Source organism: Oreochromis niloticus, linkage group LG7 (assembly GCF_001858045.2).
Source record: "Oreochromis niloticus isolate F11D_XX linkage group LG7, O_niloticus_UMD_NMBU, whole genome shotgun sequence".
Classification (NCBI taxonomy): domain Eukaryota; kingdom Metazoa; phylum Chordata; class Actinopteri; order Cichliformes; family Cichlidae; genus Oreochromis; species Oreochromis niloticus.
The window spans coordinates 40,809,936-40,834,289 of NC_031972.2; the positions used below are offsets into that span (position 1 = coordinate 40,809,936).

Genomic DNA, 24,354 nt, shown 5'->3' on the forward strand with positions numbered 1-24,354 from the left:
TTTTAAGCAGTTTTGTTTTGTCAGAATTTGAACATTTTGAAGAATAGTGCATAGGACATGCTTGCATGCAAATATATGTTGGTTAATTGATGGTGTTACTGGAGAGGATTGTCAGTCTTTCCCACATTTTCAATTTTGTAAGTACCCACTTTTTAATAAGACTTGTATTTATATTCCTGTTTTATCCACCATCTTATTTCCACTGCGTGATGTAAATAAAAGCAGTAATCAACAGGCATGTTTTAAACATTGTTGCTGTCTGAGACATGCCCTGAAAGAATATTTTAAAAGAAGTTAGATTTCAGAAAGAAAGAAAGAAAGAGACGATGGTATGAAGAAAGAAATAAACAGGTAATTTGCTCTGAATCAGGATTATTTTGGTTCGGTGATATTATAGTTTGAGGTGTTGGATGAGACGCAGGTCACAAGGAGAACTTTGTTAAACAAACCTAAGAAAAGTTTACTGAAGAAAGTCTGAATCATTTGCTTGCCTTCTAAGGAGATTATCATCTTTACCATCTTCATGATGCCATCCATCAGCGTCACTCAGGTTTTCCTGCTGTTTTCCTTCCTCCACCTCATCACATCACTTCCTGTCAGGTAACGTTCCATCCCAAACAAATCTTTCAGATTTTGCTAAAATTCAAAAATCTGAAATTATAAGCTAATAATTATAATTATTATACAAAGATTTATGATTCCTCAACAGAGTTCAGAAATGTTCTTGAAATGTTCATCTTCCTTTCATGTAACCTCAGGGACCAGGATGAAGTGGAAGAATTCCTGACTCAAATCAGACCCCTGAATGCACCATGGTCTCTGTCAGCAACTTCTGCAGATGCTCTGCTTGAGGCCAGACTCAGGTAAGTTTACATTAAAAGTGATTCTTCACTTAAATGTGGGATTGGATCTCATATACACAGAGTGAGATTTTGCAGTAAGACCTAACTGTTGCTGCTGGTTCTCTACTTTTTGGAGCCATTTTTGTGATGAGTTTCAGGTCATTGTTTAGCTCACTGACATAACTCTCACAACAGTCTCCCATTAACATTGGGCTACTTTAAGTGGAAGAGGGGCATCAGCGTCAGCTCTATAATAGTTTTTTTCCACTGTACAAAAAGCATCAACAGTATTTTTAGTAATAAGTGATGCATTTCCTTTTTATTGTAGATAAAATTGTGCACATTCAAAGTCATATACAGGTAAACGTAAAACTGAGATGAATGTTAATGTGATTGTGTTTCAGGCAGCTGATGTCTTCAGGTCTAGACCGCAGGAGGCAGCTGGGAGACATCGAGTTCTCAAACAGATACTCAGAGTTTCTGCGCTCTAAAGCCAAACACACCTCGATCTGCGCTTTTCTGCGCCGCATGCAAGGCATAAAGAAGAGGTGCGACATGTGACAGGCACATTATAAGAACAGTGAAACATATTCTAACACTAATGATGGAAATACTTGTGACTCCATACACAGCAGTCCCTCTAAGCTGACTTTTCGCTGTTTATGCATTGAATCAGACAAGAGTGTAATCTCCAATTGACTTTTTAAAGATAGGTCTCAAATAAAAGTAGTAAGCATAGAAGAGATGAACAAATAAAGGCAGAGACAGGAACAGTTTGAAGTAATATGGCCACTGAATAATTCTCCACAGCACAAATTCCAACAACAGGTTTGTGTTGCACTCAGTGCTCTGCTGTCGTTCTTCTGTAACACTGTTTTCATTTAGGTTCTAATGTCGCCTCACTTCCAGTTTAATTAACGATCTGATCTTCTACCCACGCGGTCTTTCCCTGACTGGCTTTTATTGTGAAATACATGCAGGAAGTGCTGAGTTTCATTGACTGCAGTTAATCAGCGATGGAAGAAAACAGCTGAGTAGAATTCGCAAAAAACTGTGAAATAAAGCATTTGGGTTTTTGTTTTTCACTTATTACATCCAGTTCAATCTACCTGGTTGTGGCAAGTTGAAAGTTTTGGGTGAAATTTCACACTTCCTGTAGGATTTTCATATTAAAAGCACTATGGTGTAGCAGAGTAAAGTGTATGACATGGTTTGAAGGAAGTGGAAGCGTTGTTCTTCATAAAACATTGGGATGTAAAATTAGATACATACTAGTATATAAAACTGGAGACAGTTAAGATTTGCTGCTACTACAAAATAATATAACTGAAGGTTTGAGTTCAGCAGACATCATTAGAGAGTTTATATTTTCTTCATTAATGGCTCTTTGTGTTTTTATCCACACGTGTCAGCATGTTTTTTTATGTCGTGTTTGTTCACAGTGCGGTGGGAGCAGACACAGAGAAAGTGAATCTGCTGCTGAAACAGTACATGTGTCCATCTGTCTACAACAACTGGCCCACCGACCTGTAGAAGACTCTCAGTGAGATGAAGAGATCCAATCTGATGTTAGTTGGAAAAACAACGATACTGATGATCTGAATAAATGTGTGTAAATGCAGCTGTTATCTTATTAAGTGTGGGAACACATCACTTTGTTATTAAATATGTTTTATGAAGTACTTTTCAGTGACTAGTGTGTTTCATAATTATATGGAGGATTTGATATTTGTACATACAAGAATGCATTGTGCCGCAATAACTTGTCCTGAAGGTGGCGCTAAACGAAAACTTAAAGGCTCATGTGAGGGTTTTTGAAGACATTGTGTGCGATATCGTGCTGAGACCCAGCCTGTTCATTTATGGCCTCTGTGGTGGACACACAAATCACAACAAATCTAAAGAAAGATATTTTAATTGAAAGATATTTTTCTACCTCAGTTCTCAGGAGGATCAGTTCCTGAACACAAAGCCACAGAAAAAAAAAAATCCTCCAACCATCCAAGTCATGGTGTGCATGTTGTATTTACACATAGCTCAACTCAAGCAACTTGAATTTGAATTTCACTTCTAATTTAAAAATGCAGCTTGTTTTCAACCTCCAACTTCAATTTTCTTCAGTAAGAACAGCTCTCATCTTTAAAGCGTAAATAATACTCGTATTAAAAAAGGTATGGATATGAAAAAATGCTTGAAACACATTGATAAATAATGCATCAGAAATGTAACAGGGCCAGTTCCAATGGCAGGAGTCTTTTTTGAGAAGCAATATGAAGAACATAAAGCACAATTATATATTCATTTCTTATATATTATATAGCTCCTTCAACCAAACAACAGACACACACAGGTGTCAGGAACGATGTAATGGGGGACCAACGGGTGGATGATGGGTGTAACTGGGAGAGGATATTACATACGCACATGTAGTATATGTATTAATAGGGTCAGGTTAACCCTAACCAGTGGGTCGTGGGCTGCATGTGGCTCTTTACCCACATATCCGGCTCTTTACCCACTAAAGAGCCGGATGTGGTTGCTGACCTCTGCTCTAGGAGGAGTAGCAATTCCTGTGAACTGTAGAGACATGGACAGATGGATGAACTGATAGATAGATGCGTCATCAACGCAGAAACTGACCTGTCTGTTATCTGGATGAGCCAAAAAGCAAATTACTCCAAGGCACTCCCTTTTTAATAGCATTTAAAATAATATATTAATGATCATATTGACACACAAAAAACCCAGTCAGTTGAAAATATTTTTTGTTTTTAATTTTTTGTTTTTAATTTAAGTTTATTATTGGAGTTTATTATTTTTTCTCCTTCTTCTCCTTTTTATTATTATTATTTATTATTATTATTTATTTATTTTAGATTACTATATTAAGTATTCCAAATTGCATGTAGCAAACACAGGCAAGAGGTCCAGCTGTGTGACTGAAATGAAGCAAGGCAAAGCCCTTATATGAAATAGTAGGCTAAATGACATCCTCCTCTCAAACACCACCCTTCAGGCCACCCTAACTTCAAGCTTAAATGCAATTAAAACTGTTGGGTTATTAAAAAACATCAACACTGTCCAGTTGTCATAAAGGGGATAGTCAGCCATAAAGACCAGGGTATAAATGTGGTTATTGCTGCTGTAAAGTTGGACATTTTATCATGCGAGTCTATGAGGGCTGACTAATTTTTTCAGCCAGTATCAAGTGAACATTCAAGGAACTGTTTTTTGTTCTGCTTCATTCTTTCTTGTACTTACAGTCTATTAGGCATCTAACACATAAAAGTCATTTGTTCACAAAGGGTGGCTCCTATAAAGTACAAACATTTCTAATTATGGGTTGTGTATGGATTAATAGGGAAAAAAGGCTTCTATTCATATAATATTAGTCAAATTCAGTATAAAGTTTTTAACAACTGAAAAGTCTCAATATCACTGTACTGGCCTCTGTACTAGGAGTGTTGTATGTGTTATGTTTATCCCACTGTTGTCAACCATAAATGCAAATCAAGACACATGACCTTGTGATAGGACACATCGAGTGTCCTAAAGTTAAGGAAAAAGCAGATGAGGGAATACTTAATTTAATGATATCAAATACTATCATCACTTCTGCAGATGTGCAAACAATATTAACATGTATCGTCATGTCATTCTTGTCAAATAAAAGACAATTAGTCACAGAAAAAGACCTTATATGACTTCACAGCAAACAGGAATACATGTAATGGGTTTTATGATGGGTAAAAGTCCAGTGCAGCCATAAACGCAAGCAGATCGGCACAGACGAGAGGCAGATCAGTCGGGACTGACGAAGACACAGTCGGACAACGACATGGAGAATATTTATCCACACTTCACTGCGACGATACTCCTCTGCTTCATCCTTCTGATTCCGTTTCAAACATTGGCTCAGACCTGTGAGTATCCATCTCTGTTGTTTCACCTGTTGTTTACCTGACTGTTGATCTCTGTTCCTATAAAAAATAATGGGCTGCGTATCTATGGCACATACACATGACTTATAACTTCTGCCATTTAAAAAAGTATTGTAAAAAGTGGGTTAAAAAACACACAAAGCAACTGTCTCAAAATAAATACAATTAACAGTGTTTTAAGATGTTTCATATATAAGCAAGTGTCTCATATTTTACCTTAAATGTTGATCCTAAACCTGTTTATCTCTGCAAAGGTAAGGGTTCAACACCAGTACTTAGTTCTCACACTAATCAGCTTTTGTGGTGATGGAGAATATCCTACTGAGTCAAATAAATGATATTAGTAAATTCTAAAAATAGCAGTAACAGTCAGTGGTTGCCCCGTTGGGTTTCAGACAATATTGGAACTTGGGTTTCTTCCTGCTTAGATCAATCCAGTGATTTTCATGCACAGAATAATCAGATTGTCAAAAACAACAATTATGTAATCTGTACAGAGTAATCATGCTTATGTGCTAGTCACACCACCCAAAGGCTTGAGTCCAATAACCTGCCGTGTAAGGCAGTTTTAGCAGAATCATGGTCTGAAGGCAGTGTCGTGTCAAACACATTTGCTTTGCCTAGAGGAGCACTGTAGACTCTCTGTAAGCTCCTCTTGTTAGTCTTTTTTGTGTTATTTATTATTATTATTATGATCAGAGTGAATTGGACAGCTAGTGAAAGCCTGTGAGCTAAGAAACGAATGAAAGAAAAGAAAGGGGAGGGGGTCAAAGGTCTAGAAGCCAACAGACACGCTGTCACACTGTTTGGTGCATTTTTTTTAGTTCGTTCTGTTCATAGTTCATTTAAGTCATTGTCAAGTTCATCAAACAAACATCATTAATAAATGTGCAAAGGAATATTACAATTGCAGATGTTTAATGCATTATTCCACTAATCCTGTAATATGTTTAATAGTAACTTCTACTTGTCCATGTGTAGTTACAGTTTTTATTTTTATTTATTTTTTTAATAGCTTGTAATCTTTGTGCATTTATTAAACTAACTTGACTTTGTCAACATCTAAAAAACTGTGCTAGTTTTATTGTGACTGTTTATTCCTTGTACTCCTCAACATTTCAGTAAACTACACAGGTTTTCCAAATTCTACTTCTTTGTAAACTGTCTTTTGAGACAAAGATGAAGGCAAGGTGATAAAACCACTTTCGCTCAGAGCGGTTTCCACTGTGCTCCCAGAAATGAATGTTTCTTGGAGCAGAGTGGGCTCTGAACGAGGGGAACAACAGACATATTCTAACAGACAATTGTCTGTCTCTTTAATTAGAAGATATGTCTTTTTTCTTCTCCCCCAACAGCGTGTACTGCTCCTTCAAGTGTGCAGTTTCCAGAAAACAACAGAATAAATGACGTTGTTGTGGAAATAACTGTCCAGCCAGATGTGACCCTTGAATTTACTGCTCCAGCTCCAGACTCAAACCCATTTTCACTTAATGGAAACAACCTGATAGCTGCAAAGGTGTTTGACTATGAGGTACTGTCAGTCATGACTAATAATACCAATAAGATTAAAACTCGTCTTTGTGTCATTTCTACAGTAAAATCTCTTGAGCATAAAATTTGTTTTGTTTGCAGACTCAAAACAGTTTTCCGGTCCGCATCACGTGTAGAACAACCACAGGACTGACGGTAAAACTGCCTTTAAACATGCTGAGCAGGTTTAACAATAAACATCTTCAGTTTTTCACTCAGCTGTGTGTTTTTCACAGACTCAGACTTTGCATGTACTTAATGGTCATGTGTTATCTAATACACTAATGTCAAATTAAATCTGTTTCCAGACAAACATCGTCATCATTGTACTCATTGGCAATTTGAATGATAACCCTCCCGTCTTTGATAAAAATCAATACGATGTTCAAGTCAGTGAGGTAAGGGTTGAAATAATAGAGAAGTTATTATTTGTCTTTGTAATTCTTTAATCTATTTATTAATTTTTGTGTTGTGGCACAAGTAGATAGCCCTTGTATCATCTGTTTAAATGTACCTTATTTAGTGGTACTGTTTTTTTAATATAGATGGCAGCTATAGGGACCACTGTGGGTCAGTTCGCTGCCAAAGACTTGGACAACCCCCCCACGCTCTACTATACACTCACACCTGAATCTGTAAGACTTTTTTTTTTGTCTCACATGAGACAGCAGATATTAGTTCCACCATCTTTGACCAGAGTAAGGTCAAAGATGCACAATGATCTAAACATTTTTATTTCCTTTTTCACATCTGCAGAATGACTTCAAACTGCAGTCACAGACTAGCGCAGTTATTCTTGTTAATGCACGTCTTGATTATGAAAAAGTCAAAAATGTGCAGCTGGTATTGCAAGTTCTGGTGAGTAGTCAACATTTCTGATTATACACAATAACAGTTTCCTCCTAACTCTGGAGGATACCTATAGTTTTTCTTTCTGGCATTTGGATGTTTCTTCTTCTGACATTTTTTAGGACACACAAGCGCCAGAAAGATATACTGCCACCACAACTATTGCAGTCATTATCTTAGATGGGGACAACAGACCGCCATGGTTCGACCCGTGCACCAAACATGACGTGGGCGGGAATGTGATTTGCCAGAGTAGCGGCTATACTGGAATTGTTGTCCTTAATGAACAGGAGGTGAGTTACTCCCACTATAATAATTATATGTATTATATACATATATAAAGTATTATATAGAGGAGTATTTTATCATTTAATACTGTTAATGAATCAGAAGGTTTTAAATGCTGTTGGATGACCTGATAAATACTTTGAGGCCATAACTGTGATTTTGCTTTCGCAGCCTGGAGTGTTACCACTGAAACCAGGACCTCTGTACGCCATTGATGGAGACTCTGGAATAAATGAGGCGATAACATATTCGTTCCTAAGTGGTATATAACTTGAATTACAACAAACAATTGTAAAGTTGTTGATTATTAGCGGAAAGAAGAAGCCTAGTTTGTCTGTGTTTGCAGGAAATGAAGCTAGTCTGTTCGCGATCAACTCAGACACGGGGAACATTACCATGCAGAAGCCAGCTGATGTGTTGGGGACGATCACTTTGACAGTGCTGGTAAACACAACATATTCTCTTGCTGTTATCGAATGATGATGGTGTCATCTGTGCTAAAAACTGTAATCAAACTGGATTTTTTTTTATAGATGTAAGTAAATGGATGTAGGATGTATCCAAAACAGTAAAAAAAAAAAAAAGAAAAGAAACCCCAGCTTAAACTATCCCACAGAGGCCTATTGTTGATGTTCACAAGATCACTCCGATTCTGGCCAATTCAGACTTTTAAATTTAATGAACAGGAAAAAACTTTTAGTTAGGTTTACTTTATTTACATTTATAATATATTTTACAAAACAAAGTTACAAATAGTTACTTAATTCCTAGTTCAACATATATTTAATATATCCTTTGATATTGAACTAAAATTAATTTTGGAATAGAATAGAACAGCCCTTTACTGTCATTGTACATGCACATTGTTCTTACAGTCTGGTAAATCATTCACTCCGACATCTGCATTACTTCCAATGCTGCCACATTCTGCTCTATGTCCTCCACCTGAGGCCGATTCTCATTCCCAAACTGAAGCCAGAATCTTCTTGCCTATAAAGAGCAGACAGGCAATCTGTTGGTCCCTAAACATGACACAAAATTGGCAGAAAATCTTATTAAATTATTACATCAATAATTTAAATGTATGAATTTCTTTGTCAGGTTAATCTCAGGGAATTTATTTCAGTATTATATAATCCTGATGTTTTCAGCTGTGTTTTTCTTTCACAGGCCAGTCAGAAAGTGAACACTCATCAGTTTGCCACCACTACCATCACAATCAGTGTCCAAGTCAAAAGCTTACACCCCCCAAAATTTCAGAAAGATCGGTATGAAGGAGTCATCTCTTCAGTAGGCACCATGGCGATGGATCTGACAAACAAGGACACGCCACTGCAGATTATCGCCACAGATGACGATTATGCTGCCACAGCGGTAAAATGCAGTTACTCAAACCCCTAAACACCAATGTGACTTGGTGAAACAAGTGTTTATGCTTTGTTGAGGTGAAAAGATGGATGGATGGATGGATGGATGGATGGATGGATGGATGGATGGATGGATGGATGGATGGATGATACCTGCTCATAGGCTGTGTTTCCAAACTTTTATTCTTCTTCTAGGTTTGACTTATGTTTCTTTTTTCCCTGTAGTTTTTTATGGAAATGGAAGTGGGAAATTAGAGCTAACAGTTCTATGTCTCGATGATCCATTTCATAATGTTTCCTTAGCATCTTTTGTAAATTTCCTGAAATGGCATTTAAATGTAGTTTACAAACACTTGTATTGATAATTTGTTTAAAAGCAAGACTGTTTGACTTTTGTTATGTACAAGTTTGTTAAGTGAAAGGTCATTTTGGTAACAGCCAGCAGTGATGCATGTCCAGCCATTCTGTCAACTGTTTCCAGACATGATGTAGTTATTTTCACTGATGGAGAGACTTATACATTATTTCATGACATTATGCAGTTTAGTGGCAAACGACTTATCCATTGTATCAGAGTGTGTTTGATTACTGACAAAGTCTTTTGGGAGTTTTCGATCTACTTCCTGCTCAGCACCAACTTTTTTTTCCTACATATGTTGAAACAGGGTCTGAATCCCCACATCACTTATTCCATTAGCGGGAGGAGCGAATTCTCCATCATTAACGGCTTCTTATTCATCACTAAGGAACTCCCAGAGGAAACCCTGTCCCTGGAAGTGAGTGTACAAGTCTAGTTAAAGTTAAAATGACTGATGAAATGAGCAAGTTTCTTATCAAGCATTCAACTTCTTCTTTGAACTTTCAGGTACTGGCAGTAGATTCAACCAATGATGAAACAGCCACAGCTCAGCTGTCAGTGGAGGTGAAATTAGGTAAACGAAACCTTCCACAATATGCTGCTGACTCCACTTGTTCTGTCAATGTAACAAATGGGCTGGTACTTGTATAGCACCTTTCTACTCAGTCAAAGCTGAAAGCTCTACAACAAGTCCCATTCTTCCAATCACACACACATATTTATACAGTACTTTTATACAGTATTATCTATTCACATCCACACACACTCCCTCACCAGAGGATGTACTAGGGTACCTTGCCTGAGGATACTTCACCATGTGGACTAGAAGAGTCTGACCTTGCATTTGGTAAACGAAGTACTCTAACTCCTGATCTACCCCCCCCCCCAGCATACTGCTTGTTCATCAAGTACATTCAAACATAATTTATAAATCAAGATCTTGTTGTTTTAAGTGTTCTCAACTGAAAGATCTTCTATGTCTATATAACTGATTTTCAATGATCCAAAAAATCGTTTTATGAATTTGTGAAACCAAGATGTAAATGTAATAATTAATCTCCTTTATCTCCCTTTCTATGATTCCTGGGTTTCCCTATCATCATTTTAATGTCTCTGTGAGTTTATCCCTCTTTCAGTTTATTTCTTGTTTTATTTTGAAAGTTGGTTTTTAAGGAGGGTTTCTTTGTCTTCGTGGTTTTGTTTTTTTTCCCACTTTTATTTATTGGATTGAGTTCTCCTGTACATTGTTACCCTTCTGTCCCTACTATGTGTTTTTTCTTGGTCTTTACTGAAATGTTAATTGTTCCTTCCACTGCTGCTGTGTTCTCCTTTGTGTTCTTTGTTGATTTGTACCCCTTTAAACTTAAAATGCAAGTTTCTTTTATTTATTTTTTTTTACCCCTTGTCAATCTGATTTTCTCTTTTTGTGTCACTAACTTAAAAACTTTGCCTTAAACATGATTCAAGGTCTTGCAAAGAAATTATGATCAAAATTTACGTTGCACCCAATCTGAATAATTTATAATACCAATATTTAGAGTGTAATTTTGAATGTCCCAGATGAAAGAAGGACAATGTGAAAGAATTGGGACTCTAAAACAGTGACCCACACCATGGGCTATCACACCATGACTGATGCTCAAAGTTGGTTTACAACCAAAGACAGTCCTGGATGAACTTTTGATGGTGTCAGAAGTTTAGGATGACCATCTTGCAGTGCGACTGCAATTATGACATATGTCTACTCACCCACCAAATAGGAATCTTTCTTGAAATGGCACTGATCTTAACGACAATTGCACTTGACAAACCAACCCAAATGGAATAGATGGAAGTAATATGTGCACAGTAAAATGTTTGGAACGCCAACAAAGAAGAAAGTCTTGTTGATTTGAGGCCACAAAGCCTGCCTATATGATGTGTCCTTGAGTTGTCATGGCCAATCCAGCGGAGTGTGGCATTAAGACAGATAGCAGAAGAATAACAGCTATATCCTGGCCCAGACTGAACAAGGATTATCTACATGCATCAAGATTCATGTCCATGTGGCTTGCAAAGACCTTTCAAGAATGCTAAAATGGCCGTGTATAGACACCTCAAGCAGAAAATGAGGACACAGGTAAAACCACTAAGCTTCAAAGTGTGCTCTCCTCCCAGGTCTCACCACCACCAGTTTACCTCTGACTACTACAGATTTTATGACCTCGACAACCATAGGTGAATCCACAACCAGTACCAGCGTCTCAACGACCAGCCCCAGTGAGAGCACCACTAACTCTGCTACATCCACTGAAGACAGTTCTTCAGCCACTAAGCCCACTCCCAGCAAGGCACCACCAGGTGCTTACCCATTACTCTTCATCAGATCAAATGTGGTCCTTTGGAAAAAAACACACACAAACTAGCAGTAAATCTAAAAACAACCATTGCCAGGCAAACAAAGGATTTACCACCACATATTTTAACACACACACATATTTTTGTTTTGTTATTTTTGTTATTATTTTTAGAAATGACCTAGGGGAAAGGGGTAGTACATGGGAGAGAAAACAAATGAAATTCACAGGAAACAAAAAAAAATTGGATAATCTTTGAGACTAAAAATGTTTTTTTTTTTAAATCCCACAAAAAAGCTTGAATATTTGTTTAGATTAAAAAATCATCAAGTTCAGATGAAAAGTTCCCAAAATAATAATAATTTTTATTGTCATCCAGCCTTATTTTAGACAGGAATATACTTCTAATTTCCTATAAAGTCTTTTTTCACATTGTTCCAAAGCTATAAAAATGTCATAAAAGTCTCATTGTTGGTATTAAGCATTAAGTATTGGCCCATATACTACTCATTCATCACAGCAGTTATTCCTAAATAAATAGATAATAAATTAAGACATAAAAGTGCAGTAAAAGCTAGTTCAAATAAATGTTCAATATGTTCTGGAAGCTTAAAATGTGTATATGTCCAGTTCATACACAGCATAATAGATGGATGTTGATCTGTCCATGCATTTTGAAACTCCAGCTACAGTCACGTTGTTTCCCTTTGTTCTTGTTTGGTGTTAGAATTTGGATATATTAGAAAGCCATATTATTAGTTACTATTAGTTAAATAATCCATTTACATTCCTTCAAAATGCATCAACAGCACAAACACAATGGTGTCGACTGATTTAATGACTTACAGTAGACAAGATTACATCTAGGAGAAGCTAGTCTGGTGCAGGGGAAACTTATAGAGTGGCCAAGCACCCAGATCCACTATCCAGGTGGATGAGATATTTTTTTAAAAAAAATCACTTTCTCCTGAGTTGTTATAAAGGAGAAAACTCTGCATCAGGCGTTTTAACAGGGGAGTTTATGGGGTTCGACTAGCAAGTCTCAAGTGGCCACTTGAGGAACTGCAGTTCTTGGCTTTGTCTTGATTTTTGAGCTTGCCACTTGTTCAGGACGGACTTTTAGCATGGCATTTTTACTAAGTGGCATATCTATAATCCACATCATGTATCAGTCATTTCATTTTTCTTAAGCTATGTGCAGTCACCCCTTACCAAACCAGTCTTAATCTATCAGTTTTTGTGCTAAAGTTACTTAACCGCAGCTTTAGTGTGCTAAACTTCTACGTTTTGCCTAAAATTTCCATTCCAAGTAACAAAGATTAATCAGACATTTACAGTTAGAATTATCACTCCAATAAAAAGCATTTGATGAAAAACTCTTCAGTGTACAAAAAGGGTTTAGACTCTTTAATGAGGGTGTTTTATTGTTTCTGCAGTCAACCCATCTGGTGAATATGGAACAGTGGAGATGGCAGTACTGGGTGCAACCTTGGGTGCTCTCCTGTTAATTTGTTTGGTGGTCATTGGTGTGCTTGCCCATTGCATGCGGAAGGGGAAGGCAGACTGGAAGAAGATCTATGAAGCCAACAAATTTCGAAACTCCGTAAGTTTAAGGTTTAGGTGTGGGTGAACTTTCACATTCATCCAGACTCATCCCTTTCCAACATGTTGGTCCTTACTAGTCACACATTTTCATTTTTGACCTCCTTGGTTTCAGTTGAATAGATTTAAGGACAAGATAAAAGATTCCTTATGAAATATTTTATTTGTGCTATTTTCACTTGTTTAATGTTTATACACATTGTGACCTTTGAGATTCAGGCTAAATTACAGCATAAATTCACACTAAGAACCCTTGTTTTCAAGCACAGTGGTAAGATGTTTCTTGTAGCTGGTCACAATGTTTGCGCACACTTGAGGAGGGATTCTGACCCACTTCTCTTTACAGAAACTCAAAATCCTGTAGGTATCTTGGCTGCTTGGTAACTGGAAGACCAAATCCCCACACCAAGTGTGGGGTTTTTTTCTGGATTTTTGGTTGACATTCTGTCTCCATTAATGTTATCATAACAATTAGTTCATTTCTTGTAAGTGAACAAACTTTCAAATCCAGCAGAGGATCAATTAATTATTCTATTCTGTATTCAATATTTGTCCCACAGAATATCTGTCAACAGCCAGATGAATTAACATAAATATGAAAAATATTTTGGGGTAATTTTAAGCAATGGGAAGACTACGATAAACTGGGGAAACAAATATCTAATGGAGGGCCAAGTTATGCTAAATGCAAACTCAGACTGTCTGTTTCAGTGCATGAAAGAAACTTTTCATCAGATTCTGTGTCAATAATCCTTCAGGGAAAGTTTTCTGAAGCTAGTTCAACAATAACCCACAGCAAAAAAGCCTCTGGCGATCAGGAACTTTTGGCTAATCTTTTGTAAACGTGTCTTCCTCCTTTTGATTATTTCTCTTTGCTCACTTCTGTTTTAGCTCCAACTAGTCTAAGAGTAATTTAATTAGTAGAATATTAACCTTGACCATTTTTTCCGCACTCTGGAAAGGAGTCCACATTGATTTAGCAGTGTGCAGTGTTTTACCTGTAGCTTTTGGGTTGTTTGCTTTGATTCTGGTTGTTAACTTCCTTGAGCAGTCTGTGGCTCTAAATTTCTTAAGCTAGCCCTTTTCTCTTTTTTTATGTATTCTTATTGACTGCATAGTTCACAGTAAGATTTAGGACAAATGTTCAATCAGTTTTACAATAAAAAGTCCAACATCTACAACTGGACAAGAGCATTTATAATATGAACAGACAGAGTTTTGTGTCAGTACATATCATATAGAATAAAATGAAGACTGTTAGCTGAATAAATATATTCCCTGACTAAAGCATTTGAGGTCATTTTTTTCTCATCATTAGGGTTTACTTTATGAAACAGCATTAAAGGAGATTCAAAACAGCAAGCTAAGTGTAGAAAATGTCTAGTGGAAGTCGTAGTAAGGACATAGTTTTACCATTGTGAATCCTTGATTCAAAAACAAGTCTGGAGGGAGGGGTTTCTGAAGCTTTTCCATGAAAATATATGCATTGTATAGACTGCTGTAGCAGCTTGTTGTGAATAACACTTTCAAGTCCTATTGTTTATAAATGTTCTCCCCTTTCTGATGTTCTATCCACAGCTGGGTCAAGGCCCAGGCCAAAAAGAGGGCATCCAGTACACCAATGAAGCCTTCCAGCGTGATGATGACGGAGGAAGCACGGGCTCAAGTGGTTCAGAGACAAAAAGTGAACAGACACTAAAACCAGCATGGGTTAGCCCAACCAAAGAGGCCATTGAAAGGTCTTCTGCACCACTGCATGACCTTTTGCCTGATGACACCAGTGATGTAGGCTCAGATAAGACTGACAGCGAGAAAGAAGTAAAACCCATCCTGACAAAGGAGAGGCGTGTGGAGGAGGGGTACAAGTCTGTCTGGTTTAAGACAGACATTGACCCCAGTGCCAAGGAAGAGGTGGTCATTCTCCCAGAAAACAGGGAGGACAGTGAGGAGGAAGATGATGAACCGCCCTCAAGCAGCAAAGAGCATAACGGGGATGGAAAACCACAAAGAAACTCCAAGGTCTTGTTTGCTGATACCGATTTGGACAGTGGCCTAGGCGTGAAAATAGAGGAACCGGGAGACGACTCAGATGGTGACGAAGGACTGAACATTGATCTGTAAGCGTAGCAAAAAGACAAGAACATGGCGGAAAGCACCTATAATAAAATCGAATGATTTTTTTTATCAGTCAAGCACGTAATATTCAGCCTTATCAGGCTATTATAAAGGAGCAGTCACACAGAACTAGCACAGCGTACACCTTATGGAAAAAGAAATTTCAAGTATGAATCAAAAGCTAAAAAGTTTGAACCTTTAGATTTTATGTAAATGTAACATATTGTAGCATCTATTCTTAATGTAAATGTGTCATAATAAATCAATGTGTCATAAATTCATTAAAAACATTATTACATACATTAGTGAGGCATTTGTGACTCATGAAATCAATGTGGTAGAATTTATGGAGTGAAAATCATGAGACCTCTGGTCGCCCTGCTGTCTGCTAAGGTTCATTTAATTAGATTTTTTGATTCACTATGTGCCTTCATCTTGTGCCCCTGTCCTCCAGTTTTATAGCCCCTTTTTTGCAGTAGCGGTGCCAGTAAACAATGCGCACTTCTTTAATGGTTAATTATTAACTTGAAATTTAGCCAAGGTTAGCAGAAGAAACTTTGTCAAAGAGGGAAACAGGGAAACAGCAAGAGAAAAACACACACATAATCTACTGTTACCGCTAGTGACTAAACAAAAATACTGCCAACTGATACTGGAGACTGTAAAACATTATGACAGACACCAAAAGGACTCTGAACTTCAATTAAATAATTAAACAGATATCAGTAAATTCCATCAGTGGAATACGTTGCTTCAAACCAAACTGGAAAACCTTTACCCATCCTTTACCTAACCTACTTACCTTTACCTAGCTCGTTTTAACTTGCAGGCTACAAAGAGCCTAATTTGATATCAAGGGAGCCAGACAACGTTCACCTTTTTCATAATGTAAAGAAGTGCAAGTACATTTTTTTAATTGCATTTAGTGAACTATGTTTTTGATACCCATTGTCTAACAGCATGTCTTTGTAATTGAAATGTTTTTGTTTTCACTTGTCAAAATATAGAAATACATACACACAGTTTACTTACTGTTTAAATTGAACCTGAAACCTGGCACTTCTTTGCCTTTACACACGCATCAATATTATGAATGAACTCCTGTGGAGCTGCCAGAATGTCTCTGAGGTGCTTTTGTTTGAGCCTGGAGCTTTATGGATGTTCATTACAGAAAAAAATTTTCACAAAGGTAAGTTGTTCTAAATGGGTCCTAATTTATCCTTCATTTTCTAAATCACATTCACATTGCATGTCAGTTACCTAAAGCTGGATGTGGAGCACTGACTGTGAACAGTGAGCGATCTGTCACAGAGCTTCTTGTCAGGTTGATCTTGGCAAACGCCTGTTGCGTGTCAGAGTCTGCTTTTAGCGCCGATGTTATCTTGCTGGCAGTAATATGGCCAGCTTTCACAGCTGCATCGCTGATCCCTTTGTTGCTTCCTCAAACCTATCAACAACTCATCTTTTCTGTTCTCGGTTGGCCTTGCAAGTTGTTGTACTTTTCGTGTGATTTGTGTCATAGTGTCACTTGATATTATATTCCTTGAGCACTGTGAATACAGCAAACATCTAGGCTTTGTGTTTACTTCTGTGAATAGGAACTGGTCAATTTTCATGAAAGAACTGACATTCCCTTACTCGTCTTCTCCTTATTGGTAGCACATTTTCAAAAGGCTTCCATGAGTTTCTACCTTGCACATGTTTTTATAGCATGAATGGACATTTATTATTGCATTATTAGAAAAGATTAGGGATAAGATTGGGTTTTATTTTTTTTTAAAAAAGTAAATATGGACTATTGTTGATAGCTGGCTTTGCTTAAAGACACAATTTGTATTTATTTTTTAATTGGTCGGATTTTTGCAAAGAAACAACGTCAACATATGTTGTTGTTGCCTTCTTCTTCTTTATCCTCATTGTTAGTAGCAGTGTGAATGGCAGTTAAATGCCACAGTGAATGGGAATGAATTTCCATGATTTTCTATTTTATCTCTTTCTCTTCTGTCACTGATACCAGTGCCCTCTGAGTGACACCATATCCTGAATTTAAATTGGACAGTTCCACCTACAGTTGTATTTAGCCAGGGGACCCCTTTCAAAATCACGTTCCTTTTTTAAAAAGTTTCATCTTCCAAACATTATGTGTTTGGAAGATTTTCAATTTATACCTTTTTACTTCTACTTGTTCTTATTGTTTAATAAGAAGTATCATACAAGAAATAAAAAACCTGAAAAGCGCCACACCACTGCGTCTCCCTTTCTCTCCACATAGCACTGTTGCCTCCGGTGACACCCCTCCCCCACCTATCACTTTCACTCATGACCAGGTTCAGAAGCAAATGAGAAGACTCCACTCAGGAAAGCCCAGACCAGAAGGGGTGAGTCCCCGCTTCCTCAAGGCCTGTGCCCCCAGCTTTGTGGAGTCTTTCATAAACTGTTCATGTTGAGTCTGAGTCTGCAGAGGGTCGCAGTGCTGCGGAAGACATTATGCCTCGTCCCTGTACCAAAGACGCCACGTCCCAGTGGCCCTCAGGATTACAGGCCTGTGGCACTGACCTCCCACATCATGAGACATGACATCATGCAGAAAAATACTGTATTAATTTTGGGCATGTCATTTTCGAGCAGGAATCTCAGAATTGACTCTTGGAGTTTGACAGGTTAAGCTCTTGACTTTTGTTGTTTTTAATCTTGTCATGTCTGTATTTGCCCACCAGGTGTCTCACAGGGATCACTCTGTGACAGCTTTCTAAGTCCATGACAAAGAGGTTTCTTTAACTCTTTGGTGAAATGTGTGTTATAATCTCCTGTTCTATGTTCTATACAATAAAGTTGAATAAGGGGACTCTTAGTGCTCATCCCAAGCCAGGATAAAAGAAAAGTGTTGCACCAGCAAGAGGATCTCATGTAAGATCTTGGCCAAATCAAATATGGGGCTCATATAAAAGGACAATTTCATGTAATCAGACTGCTCTGCCATGGTGTAGATAGAAAGTGAAATGGAGTTGGAGTAATCTTGAATATGAATGTTAATAGTGTTGGGGGAGTTGAAGACAAGGTTACAGAAGATCGACTGGCTTGGCAGAGAGATTGCACTGGAGAGGATGTGCAGCACCCGTGATTAAGAATAGAGATGGAAATGAATAAAGTGAAGTGCGTGTGTTGAGAAGATGGAAATAGTACTTTGAGGAGCAGATGAATAGAAGAGAGAAAACAATGGATAAACGAGAGGAAGTGCAGTGAATTTTTAAATTAGAAGCGAGAGCAGCTCAGAGGATGAATTGGAAAAGCGGTCGGTCCATTCACATTCATCCAGGCTGTGGATGTATGGAGATGTCTGGGGGCAGAGAGCAGTGGAAGTTTCAAACAAAATTAAGGTTGGGAAGAGAGGGGGGATGCTTAAGGAATGAAGAAGTGTACTGCTGATTTGCAGAGCTGCACAGAGGGTTCAAGCTGATCAAGCATTCATTATAGCTATGGGACAATCTCTGAGCAGGAGTATGGCTTCTAGTCAAGAAAGAGCATTGCGGATGTAATGTTTGCTTTGAAAGTGCTGATAGAGAACTATAGAGAAGGTCAAAAGAAATTGCACTGTGTGTTTGTAGATGTAAAGAAAGGCTATAATAGGGTGCCAAGGGAGGAACTGTGGTACTGCATGAGGAAGTCCGAAGTGGCAGAGAAGCAGGTGAACCAGGTGCTGGACATGTATAAGTACAGCAGGGCAGGGTGAGGTGTGCAGTAGGAGTGACAGATGGGTTAAAGGTGGGGGTGGAATTGCATCAGGGATCAACTCTGAGCCCCTACTTGTTAGCAGTAGTAACGGATTGGTTGACTGATTAGGTTAGGCGGGAGTCTCTTGATTTTAATTATATTAAACAATGTTGTGTGTTGGGTTGCTGCTAACACTTAAAGTGAAGCTGAAGGAGACCCAAAGCAAAAGATGAAAGAGGATCCAGTCAGAGTGGAGTGGGTGGAGACAAGTGTCAGGAGTCATATCTGATGGACAGCTCAGGCTGAGTGATTTGGAGTCAGAGGCAAGACTGAGATGGTTTGGATATGCAGAGGTGGGATAATGGATATATTGAACCACAGAGGCGACAGAGAAGATTCGTGGTTGTACTTCAGTACAACATGCTCAGTATAACAGAACTGGATGCTAGGGATAGAGTGAAATATGGCAAGATGAAAATGTGATCTTTATTTTTACATTGAACACGTTTTACTTGTTTGTTTTGTTTGTCAAATTCCCACCATTTTTATTTTTTTGCAAGTGTAATGTTATCCTTTAAATATTACATTTTTGTAACCTTATTTACATTTTGTTTATGTATTTTTTCTAAAATATTGTAAAGAATGGTCTTTTTGCAAAAAACAAAACAACAAACCAAAACAAAAAATACATATTTCAGTAGCATTACCTTTTTTTAATCCCACTTTTTGTTTGTTAAATTTTTGACACATAGATGAAAAATGATGACGATATTTCAGTGTTGTGCTGTCACATGCTGTCTAACAGCGCATCTTAGGAAATGTGTGTGAAGTAAAGCCTGAGACTGGAAGGCTCTATAATGCAGTGACTTCATCGTGGAAATACTTGATAACTGCTACAACTCTTCTTTTGTCTGATGTATGCTTTACCAAAGTTATCCAGCTCTCAAAGTCTATTTTTTGAAACTTTTAATAACTTTTTTTTTAACTTTTTCAATCTAAAACCACACTAAAATAAAATTCAACATTAAACACCTCCCTCAAAACTTTCTCTCTACAACACAAAATGCTAAACATTTCAGTGACTGATCCTCAACAAAAAACTAACATGAACCATCACTACCGGCTCCCATCAGCTGGTCTGCTGAAAAACTGAAACATCCCACATTTAAAACTACATTAACAGAATATGTACACATCAGAACTGATTACTGATTGTTCCCTGCACAAACAACATTCTCCTAAGTAACAAGAAGTTCATTTCTATTAAAAAAGGAAACAGTCTGTGTGAGTCGCCGTCACTGAACAAAAGCACATCTGGAAACATTTCTGCAGATGAACTCCTGGGGAGAAACAATTGGGTGAGTCTCTTTTTAATTTATTTCCCTTCCACGGCTCCCAGAAGAACCAGAATTCTCACCATAAAAAACACAGTACGAACATACTTTAGTAACAGGAAGTGTTCAGGTAAGGGGGAGGGGCTTCAGAGTGAGGTTTCCAGACTGTGCAAGGGGCTTCCTGGACAGGGTGGTAGTCCTGCTGAGTTGGGAGGGACCAGTGCAGACCTGGAGATGTCCTTATGTAACGGGATGACACGGTCCAAGGCGTTGTTGTTCTCGTTGGGGGTGAAGGGGAGAGGTGGCTGGCTGGACAATCCAGTAAGTGGCGGTGGGATGAAAATAGAGTTTCGTTTGGTAGGGGGATCATCCTCACTCTCATTTTCATCGATGAGGGGGATCTGAGGTTCTGAGTCTTCAATACGGAACTCGGGATGATTCATGAAGTTGTGAATGGAACTGCGAGATTCAGGTGTCTCCAGACCTTCATAGGGAGACACGCTGTCCCTGAAGGCCTTCACCACACGGATCTGGGAGATCAGAGACAGTGAGTCAACTCAGGTAGATCATTTACCAGGACATTCAACCACATAGATTCTGACTGTTGATCGAAATAAGCCCAAACATAAGGTCCTACATCACTCAATTACTCTATTTCTTGTCTGATAGATTTTACTCTGTAGTTTAAACTTCACAAATTGATGACATCACAATTAGTGATGGTAACAGTGGTTCAACAACCAGTTGAAAATTAAATCTCCTCTGGGATTTTTAACCAGATAATTATACAAAACATATCTGGCAAAACATATGAGACACAAATGTATCTTTAAGCCTGAAATAGTACCTGCGTCTGGATGCGGCTCAGGCCGCGGCACCACAGGATGTGACCTTTGTTTAGCTCAAGGTCTCCATGGTCAACCACATCATTACCCTCATCGGACCCATCAGGGATCTCTTCCTGCAGTGTGGCATGACCTGCTGTCTTCAGAAACTTCAGCCACTTTGTCGGGACACTTGACACCAACTGACAAAATTAAAAAAAATATTGCACCTGTCAAAGATAGCAGCAGCGCATCTTGGACACCTCAATATGAAGATTTAATGCAAATATTGTCTCATGATGATTATCTGCTAAGAGGTCATTATTCATTCATCCATCCATTCTCTTATTTATCTTATTTATTGAAGTATTGTGGTATTGAGCATCCTACTTTTGTGGTCTATTATTGATGCATTTACTAGTTTGTTTTCTTATTTCTGTTAGGCACAGGTGAAATTATGCCCATCACACTGAGGGGGGCAATGTTTACCAGTGAGTGTGAGTCTTTTTGAATGTGAGTTGTTCCTTTAACTTTATTTTTTTAACACCACTCCCATTGTTAAAGACAAAGAGTTCCTAATGACTTGCCTGACTGATTCACTGTACTTTAGTTTCAGTTGATAGTTTTTCAACACATTATGCAGATGTCTTAGGCATGAAGTCATAGTAGTTATTTCATTAAGGTCTGTTGAAAGCTTTAGTTACTGTTGGAATGTTTGAAACCATTTACAAACCATCGCGCAAGTCTCAGATGGTTTGAGCAGAGGAGGGATACTGGATATAGAGCTACTAGCTGACAACACTGAGAAGATTCATGGATGTAGTGAAAGAGGACATCCACTGGGTTGATGTATCAGAAAAGGATACTAGGAATAAGGTGAGAGACGTAAAGTGATCTGCTGTGGCTGCTCTTCTTTGGGACCAGCCAAAAGAAGAAGAAGGAATTGATTAGCAGCACTTGGCTCCTGCTTACCTTGTCAATTTCTATGAAAGCAATAAGGGTAAACCTTCATATAGTGCTTCTGTGTCCTGGCCTAGTATAATAATGATATAGTGTAATATGTCATGTATCGCTGCTCTTCATCAAGTCTGTATTTAAATAATTTTTTAAACCAACTGAGGACCAGATTATTTTTTTTATCATGTCTGTCATAAACTGGCTGTGTGAAGAGTAAAATAGTAAAATTAAAAAAAACAGCTTTATTTGCCGGCTGGGAAAAAGCAATACAAAAACTAAACTGGGAAATCTAAACATAAGGAGAAACACAGGGAGGGACACACAACCATGAGGGAGATCACGACACAGGACCGAGGGAGACGCTGAGATAAATACACAGAAGGATAACGAGGGAAGTGAGGACACGCGGGGAACAAAGCTGCCACAAATGAACATGACGCCACAGGGGAAGCAAAACAAAATACGCTGAACATAGAAACACAAGACCTTCACAATAAAACAGGAAACTGGGGAACATGCCAGTGGAGGATGGATAAAAATGATGGAATAAAACACAAGGAAGGGAAACAAGGCACAAGAACTCATATAAACACATAAACACAAATGCACAGAGCGAGACACAGAGGGCAACGACACAAGAAAAACAATTAAATAATCAAGGAACTAAACAGGGACCATAAGAAACAGGATAACCAGGCACTATGGAAATAAACTTAAGACTAGCAACAAGAACTTCTACATCGATCATAATACAAAATAACAAAAACACAGGAAAACTCAAAACACTGGGTCAAATGACCCATGACCATGACAATGTCCTGATACACAAAACCTTAGAAATAAAAAAAAGTGCGCTTTCTTTACAAATAATTGTATCTGCAATCAAATTAAATACATTTTCATTTCATTTTCATTTTAGCAAAAACAGTTTCTTACCTGTCCCCACAGCAGACTGCCGAGGCCCAAGAAGATGCACCAAAGCCATTGCTCAAGGGTTAGATCCACACAGCTAAAAGGTTTACCTCCAAACTGTACAATTATGAACTGCAAGAGGACAAAGCAACAACACTATATGAAAATTCTTTTAATTACATCGAGTCTAAACAGGCTGACGACTTCTTTTTTCCAGGGTTACCTGTGTGACGAAGGTTCCAAAGATGATGGAGCAGAAGATGGGGTTTCTGAAGACACCCTCAAAAACGTTTCTCTCTCCATGGATTTTTCGGGCATTGAACTCATTGAAGATCTGCATGAGGACAAAAGTATTGAACACGATGGTATAGTGCTCAGAGGGCGGGGCGTGAAGCGGGGCATTCCTGCCACTGTCGATGTCAAACAGCGTCTCACCTGTAAGGAGGATCAAAGGTCACTGAACATGAAGTCTGTATATGTTTCAAAAGTTTTCATTAAAAAAAAGTAAATACTGAGACATTTTTAAGCAATACTTTAGTGACATTTGCCACTTAATCCAAGTAGAATGCAAAACCTATTAAAATCCCTCTAAGAATCAGCTTTTGTAAAGTTTGTTTACAAGGACAACAAACTACAAGCAAAAAGATGTATGATTATTACATATGTGGACGTAATGTAAAATACAGTACAAAGATGTGTGACTGAAGGGAGTTGCTGTGATAAACACTCAGGAATAACATTCATCTTGGCTGATCCGATCACATGTGGAGAGCCCTAAGTGTGTCAGTTCACACCTGGCATTGTAAGGTATCTTCACATTTGGAACTGAAGCTGACATTCATGTTCTATATGCAAATAAACATGCATTATTAATGCATTACTTCTATTAGCAAAGACCTGCCCTGTCATATCCTTCCGCACCTACATAGTAGACTACCAACCCACCAACTACAGTTGGGTTATGGAACTAACCAATAATCCAGTTATTATTATTGCTTGTGCAATAATAAAGTGCTGTATAACCCAGATCACTTTTACACATTGTTAAAAGAATATGGTCATATGTGGTGAAACATCTGGATCAAACTGCTTCCTCAATATAACTTGGGTGTATTTACACCTGTATCTGTATTTTTCCCAAATTGATTGGAATACAAAGATGCAGAGCCAGACTCCTGATATTTTACTCCATATGTGAAAAACACTGTCTAGACTATGTTTTGCTTAGATTTGACTTTTACTGTGTCACCACTATTGCTGCAGGCACCTTAAGTTATAAATTAATTTGCATGTCATTAAGTGAAATAAGTATTTCATACCCTACAACCCAGCCAGAATTATGGACGGGGCCATGTACTATAAAATCTCCTAATATGGCCACCCTAACA

General features: G+C 38.1%; 2 protein-coding genes and 1 long non-coding RNA gene across 8 annotated transcripts in view; 2 read left to right on the plus strand and 1 right to left on the minus strand.

Moving 5' to 3' along the window:
• The first annotated feature begins 4,613 nt into the window (after window positions 1-4,613).
• On the plus strand, window positions 4,614-15,533 carry cdhr5b (cadherin-related family member 5b). Of its 3 annotated transcripts, none has more exons than XM_005454278.3 (15): window positions 4,614-4,765; window positions 6,139-6,314; window positions 6,416-6,469; window positions 6,622-6,711; window positions 6,859-6,948; window positions 7,070-7,171; window positions 7,285-7,455; window positions 7,622-7,712; window positions 7,797-7,894; window positions 8,621-8,824; window positions 9,483-9,593; window positions 9,683-9,749; window positions 11,333-11,515; window positions 12,948-13,114; window positions 14,692-15,533. In XM_005454278.3, the coding sequence occupies exons 1-15, from the start codon at window positions 4,681-4,683 to the stop codon at window positions 15,232-15,234; spliced, it is 2,232 nt and encodes a 743-aa protein (XP_005454335.1). In that variant the 5' UTR covers window positions 4,614-4,680; the 3' UTR covers window positions 15,235-15,533. The 3 variants fall into 3 exon arrangements, with proteins under 3 accessions (XP_005454335.1, XP_013129228.1, XP_013129229.1); XM_013273774.2 differs by having other exon boundaries at window positions 6,416-6,466; window positions 6,619-6,711; XM_013273775.2 differs by lacking the exon at window positions 11,333-11,515.
• Window positions 15,534-19,637: 4,104 nt separating this feature from the next.
• The window catches only part of LOC100699133 (plasma membrane calcium-transporting ATPase 1), a 31,823-nt gene continuing 27,106 nt past the window's right edge, over window positions 19,638-24,354 (minus strand). For all 4 annotated transcript variants that reach the window (XM_019357929.2, XM_013273789.2, XM_013273790.3 and 1 more), the window contains 4 exons: window positions 23,190-23,401; window positions 22,991-23,098; window positions 21,121-21,300; window positions 19,638-20,803 (listed from right to left, as the gene is read on the minus strand). In XM_019357929.2, the coding sequence (XP_019213474.1) occupies window positions 20,420-20,803; window positions 21,121-21,300; window positions 22,991-23,098; window positions 23,190-23,401 (884 nt within the window). In that variant the 3' untranslated portion in view covers window positions 19,638-20,419. The remainder of the gene's footprint in view (window positions 20,804-21,120; window positions 21,301-22,990; window positions 23,099-23,189; window positions 23,402-24,354) is intronic.
• On the plus strand, window positions 21,313-23,317 carry LOC112847303 (uncharacterized). Its single transcript, XR_003220767.1, has 3 exons — window positions 21,313-21,973; window positions 23,003-23,070; window positions 23,184-23,317. It is a non-coding gene; the product is annotated as an uncharacterized LOC112847303 (long non-coding RNA).

Coding starts and splice junctions, on each gene's coding strand:
- cdhr5b (XM_005454278.3), top strand. CDS start 4,681: ATGGAGAATATTTATCCACACTTCACTGCGACGATACTCCTCTGCTTC. Junction 6,315..6,415: donor CAAAGGTGTTTGACTATGAG/GTACTGTCAGTC, acceptor TTTTGTTTGCAG/ACTCAAAACAGTTTTCCGGT. Junction 6,949..7,069: donor ATACACTCACACCTGAATCT/GTAAGACTTTTT, acceptor TCACATCTGCAG/AATGACTTCAAACTGCAGTC.